The 7,050-nt window shown below is 36.7% G+C and overlaps 1 protein-coding gene across 4 annotated transcripts; it reads right to left on the bottom strand.

Annotated features, from left to right (window-relative positions):
• Positions 1–1,988: 1,988 nt before the first annotated feature.
• Positions 1,989–6,841, bottom strand: LOC129302984 (probable WRKY transcription factor 2). Of its 4 annotated transcripts, none has more exons than XM_054941947.1 (6): positions 6,256–6,841; positions 5,340–5,834; positions 4,157–4,342; positions 3,301–4,049; positions 3,056–3,220; positions 1,989–2,673 (listed from the first exon to the last, which is right to left on the bottom strand). In XM_054941947.1, the coding sequence occupies exons 2-6, from the start codon at positions 5,805–5,807 to the stop codon at positions 2,088–2,090; spliced, it is 2,154 nt and encodes a 717-aa protein (XP_054797922.1). In that variant the 5' UTR covers positions 5,808–5,834; positions 6,256–6,841; the 3' UTR covers positions 1,989–2,087. The 4 variants fall into 4 exon arrangements, with proteins under 4 accessions (XP_054797922.1, XP_054797923.1, XP_054797921.1 ...); XM_054941948.1 differs by having other exon boundaries at positions 5,340–5,850; positions 6,495–6,841; XM_054941946.1 differs by having other exon boundaries at positions 6,495–6,841.
• Between the last annotated feature and the right edge of the window lie 209 nt (positions 6,842–7,050).

Genomic DNA, 7,050 nt, shown 5'->3' with positions numbered 1-7,050 from the left:
ATTAGGCTAAGGTTAGCTTCTCTTTAAGCTTCACAAAGGCAGATTTGCACATATCATCCCAAGAAAAAGGCTTATCCTTTCACATCAGATGAGTTAAAGGAATGGCTATGCGTGAAAACCCTTGAATAAATCTTCTATAATATCCAACCAAACCCAGAAAACTTCGCACCTCAATTATAGAACTCAACCACTCCCATTGCAATACTACATCTACCTTGTGTAGATCCAATGAAAAAAATGATTAAAACTTAAGCATAAACCTGCACCACATTTTTCAATGCTAAAAGACAAACTCATCCACTCAATTATCAAATGCCAATTTTTTTAGCCAACTATCAGATGTCAGCAAAGACCAATGCACTAATCATTGACAAACCAAACACGCACACAACCAATTAGTTTAGGATGAGCAATGTCTTCATTGAAAACTTTACAAGATGTCATCTTTTCAACAAATAAGAGAAAATTTTAGTAAAATTAATTATATTTTTTAGTTACATATACAAACTTAACCTTTTCACATGCACATGTAAGTCAAGTAAGTGGCTTGCAATTGATGTAATTTGACCCCCAAAAAAAAAAAAAAAAACACATGTTCGCGTTCTGCAGTTGGGGAAAATAATAATTCTTGTTCTTACTATCACAGTAAACCCTTTATTATCATGGTAGGTTTTGGAGAAATATCTATAATTATGAAAATATCTTTTACTCTTTCTACCATATAAGTGTTTTTGAAGTTGAGATTTGTTTAATGACTCTTTATCTTGGAAAAAAAAAATGGATCGAAATTTCGTAGTGTTACACAACCAAGTTTGCTTGGTTTTATGTTGATTTATTCTAGTTCATGAAGATAATTTCTTTTCAAACCAAAAGCTGTTAAAGCTTTGGTATACCAAATCCTACGAGATATTTCTCAAAGAACTGATTACCGATGGTCGGATTGATAATAATTAGTTCTTCTTAATGCTCACGGTGCTTCTAAAATTCTATTATGGACTAGTTTTTGTACTGGTTGTTGATTGCTATAATGTGAGCATTCAAACTTATCATCTGCATGAGTTAGAATCTAGCAATATCGACCGCGATCTTCTTCAGTCCAAGTCTTTATTTTGTTCAAGTTTGTACTTTTTTCTGTTTATTGGTTTCGATTTTGGTCTTGTAGTTAGTTACTTACTTTCTTTGGGCCTTCAGTTTTTGTTCTAAATGCCCCATTATGTTGTATTTCATTATATATATATATATATATATATAATTGCTGGTTATAAAAAGAAAATTTAAATTTAGTTATATATTTTTATGTAAAATTATAATAATAATTTTATAAAAAATTAAATTAGAATTGTTGAAAATTTTGATCTGTCAATGATGAAGAAAAAAGAAGGAAAAATGAGTGAGAGAAAAGAAAATGGTTTCTACTACTGTCAGAACGCCAATCATTTTTCTCACTCATTTTACAAACCCTCCCCTATCCTATGGCGTTATTTGCATGACTCGAAGGACCAAATCTTGATTCATGAAATTCAATCTTTCTGAAGCCTGTTTATTTTGGTGTTTTTAATTCCAATAATTTTTCTTTTTTCAGATTGAAGACCCTATCTTCTTTGAAATACGTCTCTTTTTCTTTTTACATTTTATTTGTGAACTTCTCTATTTGTTAAAGGCTCTATCAAAAATAAAATTTATCCTCTGAAGGAGGGGAAATTTAAAAAAAAAAAGGGGGGGGGGAGGCTTGCATTTATCAGCACTATAAGAACAATAATAACAAAGAAAATAGAGAAAATCCATCTTCTTATTTTCCACTTTGATTTTCTTCATATTTTCTATCCGTTTGATTTTTCCCCTTATAATTTTTCTTTTCCATGTTTTTCTCTCTATTCTTACATAGGGTTAGTTAATTTCCTTCTAGGCAAGTCATCTCAACTGAGTAGAAATGATATAATGAATTTTATATATATATATATATATATATCTAAACCATAAATTAAGAGTTAGTAGAATCACAAATTAATAAATTTGCAACGTGAGCACCAGCACATATATGTTACTATATATTAGTTTTTTTTCTATTTAAATAATAAGGAAAAATTTTACATATGAGGTCCAAGTGGCATCCGACTCATTATATCTTGATATACTGATGAACCAGCGGGTATGCTAACCCCGCGGTCTGGAATGGGATCCAAATTGGGCTCTCCTTTGGGCAACATAAAGCCCATTTCATTTGGTGGACATTGATGTGGCAAGAATGGATGAACAGGCATAATGGGAAGTTTAGCATGGGCCGGGCCCAAAGCTGCCACAGTTGCTAGATTGGGGAAACCTGATTGGTTCATTCCAATTCCAAATGAAAAGCCCCCATGCCCTAGCTGTGGCCTCCCAGGACCAGGCCCAGCCCCAGGTAAGCTAAACGAGCGCAGGCCCAAAGCAGGCCTATCAAGCCTTCCAATACCGTTATGAACCTGTGGAGCTTCAGCCCTGTGGCCATGAATAACAGAAGTTGCTTGAGCAGCAGCACTAGAAGCTGCAGCATTGCCTTGATTGCTATTGCGGGCTGCAGGAACATCGTGATTGTGCTTTCCTTCATAAGTAGTGATCACAGATTTTAGGTCATGGGATGCTCTCTCTACATGCTTCCTTACTGTGCAACCAACATTGGTGCACTTATAGTAACTCCTGCATTAAAACCCGTTTCTCATCTCATGCACAATCAGCTATAGATACACACACACACACACAAATATTGATGTGCATAGATGTGTCAGTGTTTGTGCGCATACATATATATATATATACTCCTTCCATTCAATATTATAAAACATTTTGGATCAAATCATACCTCCTAATGAGTTAGCTAATTGTATTAATTATTACATTTTATTTTCATGTTTACCACTAATTAAGGATTTTTCTTTTCTTTTTTTCTTTTGGGGGGGAGTGGGGAGGGACTCTTTAATTCACTTTAAAAAACTTAAAATATCTTTTATTTTTTAACTAAGAAAGTATGCGCGCATGCTTATGCATTTATGACAGAATACAGCTACAAAGGAATGCTGACCTGGGATTGGGATTTCCTTTGACAACTTTTTGTCCGTATTTTCGCCAACGATATCCATCATCAAGAATATCTACTTCGCTGGTAGTTTGAACAACTACTCTAGGCTCCCGAATAGCTCTCGTGGCTCCACTCAATTCTGCCGTATTTGGATAAGATTCCAGTTTTCTGGGAAGATAGTATTTCGTTGATTTTAGCAGCTGAGAGAGGCGTTATTTTTTAAAAGGGGGAAAAAAATCAAAGAATACCTTCTTTTAGACTCTGATTCATCTCCTTCTCCTTCATATCCTGCTGATACACTGCCATGAGTACCCCTATCATCATCATCCTCATCGTTAGAGAAAGTAGATGAGGCATCCACTGCGTCTCCTGATTCAAATCGAGCACCATTCTGACCCAGCAAATTGGTGGACTGGTTGCAGAATTCAGGGCCTACAGATGCTGCTGCTGGTGAGGTCACTTCAGGGTTCTCATACTTCCAATCAGTATTATTTCTAGCTATATTCCCTTTTTGTGTGCTTGCCCAGCCCAGTTCACCATCACCCCCACCCTGTGGTTCAGCACTTTCGGATATGTCTGCTTGCATGTCACTGAGAGGGTTGTTGACAGACCCTATTGCAGATCTGCGATTTGTGGGAGGTTTTGGATGGTTGTGATTTCCCTTGTAGATGATTTCTGTTATGTGGCCCTCGTGAGATCTTTCCACTTTCTTCTTTACCGGACAATTTGTATTCGTGCATTTGTAGTAACTTCGTGGAAACTCACTACCTTTAACATGTTTTTGTCCATATTTTCTCCAGTTATAACCATCCTCAGATGGTGTGCCCCCAGCACCAGCAGCCGGGGAGTCTCCATTTCCTCTTTGATCTCCTTCTTCATCTGCTGGCTCCTCAACGGATGCTTTATTATCATTTTGACTCGGAGAGTCAGTAAAGTCAGGAGCTGAGCCCGAAACCTCCACAGTAAGATACTGTTCTGGCAGCGTGGTTGGATTAATCTGCAAAGATACCAAACCGTGTCATTGCCTTTAAAAAGTTGTCCCATATAATGCATCATGAGGTAAATAAACTTCATCTAGAAATATGTTTTTCAGAATGTGATTACTTTTGTAGAAGCATCATTATAGAAAGAGCCCAAATCTGTTGTAGTCTTGAAAGCAAACGATGATGCATAGATGTCATCAAAGTCGTTATCTTTAGATTTTTCAGGAGAACCAGAGTTTGGTTCTGAGCCACGGAAGTTGCCATTTGCAATAAATGGAAACTTTCCGGTGGTTGGAGACGGTTGTGCCTGCAATTACACAGTTTCATACTTCAGAGGGGGCTAAACAAATTTGACAGAATCATATATCAGCTTCCAAAAATATTAAAATGATGATTGCTGGTATCTCTGGCTGAAAGTATGTTGAAAGAAGAAAAATGTATAGCTCTATGCTAGCAAAGAGCTCTGATATTTTTACCGGATGTCATGTAAAAGTGGAAAATGTATGCACAAAAGCATAGAATTTTGCTTATCATAAATTAGGCTAACAGTACCAAGATACTAATACTATAACAACAATAATAAGTCTTATCACACTGAGCGTGGCTACATGAATCACATTATGCCATTAAACACTATCAAAAATAAACCGTTCAGAAATATCATTCATCTTATGACCCTGTTGTATAACTTCTCAAGGTGATTGTGCTAAGCTATGATACTGTAAAACTCATATCATATCTTAAAGAAATTTTCAGCACTCAAAAGTGTGAAAATAACAGAAAGAGGCAAGCAAGAAAGTTCATGAACTGTAACCAGTCAAAATTCAAGCCATGAAAACTCAAGTTACTCATTAAGGCCTACATTTTAATTGGGAAAAAAGAATCCAAGTCTCCACCAAAAACTACACTAGCAATACATAAGTGTGTCAAATATTATGCCACCCAGAGTGATCTAATCTAACATATATTTGTGCCGTGAGGGGTAATGCACATTTGTGCTTTTCAGCAGCAAGATAGACAATAGGATCTATCATTGTTTTGAAAGTATTTCGATGTGCCAGAAGGCAAAAAGGGCTGATAATACATCATAATTATAAATCAAGCAACTCCATTCAAGGTGTTTAAAGATGATTTCCCAGCAATTAATAGAATTCTGGAAAACCAACATTGGATTAACTTCTGTCAGAGCTCAATTTGAAAGTGAGACCTTCTAATCCATGTGACAAGAACACTGTTCCACTTCAAATACCAAACTGAGAAATAAAAATATTGCACGTAATACTTTAGATTTAGAGCTCACACACCAGCGAATTAGAAAGGAACACCGGCGACTCCAAAAGTGAGGTGGGACTGAGGCCAGGCGGTATGGTAAAGTAAGCAGATCGAGCATCTAAATTAAGTGTAGGATCAGCTGATCTAATGCTTTCAGTATTCAACCTTGGGGCATTAAATCCAGCTCTAGCAGCCATCCTTTCAACCAGGTTTCCTCGTGAGCTAGACTTATTGTCAGACAAAGAAGTTGAGTCAGTTAATTGGCCACCAGAAGCATCATCTTGTGGTGGTGCTCTATCTCTTGTGTTGAAATTTCCAGTCATAATGAGCTCTTCATTTCGCAGAAAGGACTCCCCAGTTCTACTACCACTTCCAGGAGGCTCTGAGATTTGTCTTGTAAGATTATCTTCACCAAGCATCTTAGAGAAAAACGTTCTCGGACTCGGAGTAGGAGGACCCCAGTCGCTAATTAAAGTAACATTATCATCAATCCCAGCCATGAAGACCTCGATTTAGGACCGCCTAGACTGCAACATCGTATTTCTGATAGGCTCGTGAATGATACAACAATGGAGAAAGCTATCATTAAGGCATAAAAAATAACATTCGAATTCCCTCGCCCTTACCCATTAAAAAAACGAAACTAAAAACTGTTCATGTGCGCGAGTTTAAAATCAGAAATGAATTTGGTTAAATCAGTAGCTGAGGAAGCCAAAGACAATCTTAATATACCGCTAATTGAAGATCGTAAGAACGAAATGTAATATATAAGAATATGATTGGCAGCTTCAACCATAAATTTAAAAATCTGCAGCTCCAATGAAAAGAAAAAGTTATTCCAGAAAGCTAAAATTTAAGATCTACCAGCACCAAACCGAGGGCATCATCCAGTTTTACAAAAGTAAAACAAAAAACTGAAATACGACGAAAGGAGTAAACGGAGCATACTCTAGTCACAAAATGTCGATGAACAATATTTATTTGAGATTATCACCCAAGTAAGGAGGAGGAAGATAACACGAGTGGGGGAGGGAGGGAGAGAGAGAGAGAGAGAGAGAGAATTCCCAATATTGTAATGAAGAGGCCAATTATGTAAGAGAGAAGGAACCAAAATTAATAAATTCATAAAATTAATGACAAAATACAAACAAACAAACCCAGAGAGTGGATGATTATGAAAACAATACCACCAAGGAAGGGCAGCGGCAGAAGCAGACCGGAACACGAGAGACCCGACTCTGACCCGACCCAGATCAAGAAATTGATTGTTGCTTTGTTTCTTCCCTTCCCTCTGAATTCAGAAGGAAACCTGAGGAAAAAAACACAAGTCTGGGTCTGTCTGTGAAGGCTCTGAATGTCTCTGTGTCTTTGAATTTACATCCCAAATTGAAATGATGATGCTGTGGAAGAAGAATAGTAACAAAAAGAAATTGAATATTTTTATAGCATTGTTATTAATAAATAATTAAAAGCAAAAGCGAGAAGGACTTTGTGGGGAAGGTGGAGGGGAAAAGGAGAGATGATTGTGTAATGGTGGTGGACCGGAAAATGGATGGAATCTTTGACAGATATATGGGGCGAGAGAGAGACAAAAGCTTGGATCTTTAATCTTTTTCAGACACTCTCACGCAGATTGGTTCCGTGAATAATCATTAATTTTGATTTTAAATGCCAGTAATTTGTCATTTACTTGTGTTTAAGAATAATACTCAAATTGTGGCGTGCAGGTATAGTATATTTATA

This window comes from Prosopis cineraria, unplaced genomic scaffold (genome assembly GCF_029017545.1).
Source record: "Prosopis cineraria cultivar Desert tree isolate PC_DT_omini unplaced genomic scaffold, ASM2901754v1 PC2, whole genome shotgun sequence".
Classification (NCBI taxonomy): Eukaryota; Viridiplantae; Streptophyta; class Magnoliopsida; order Fabales; family Fabaceae; genus Prosopis; species Prosopis cineraria.
This window is presented reverse-complemented; position numbering and strand designations above follow the sequence as displayed.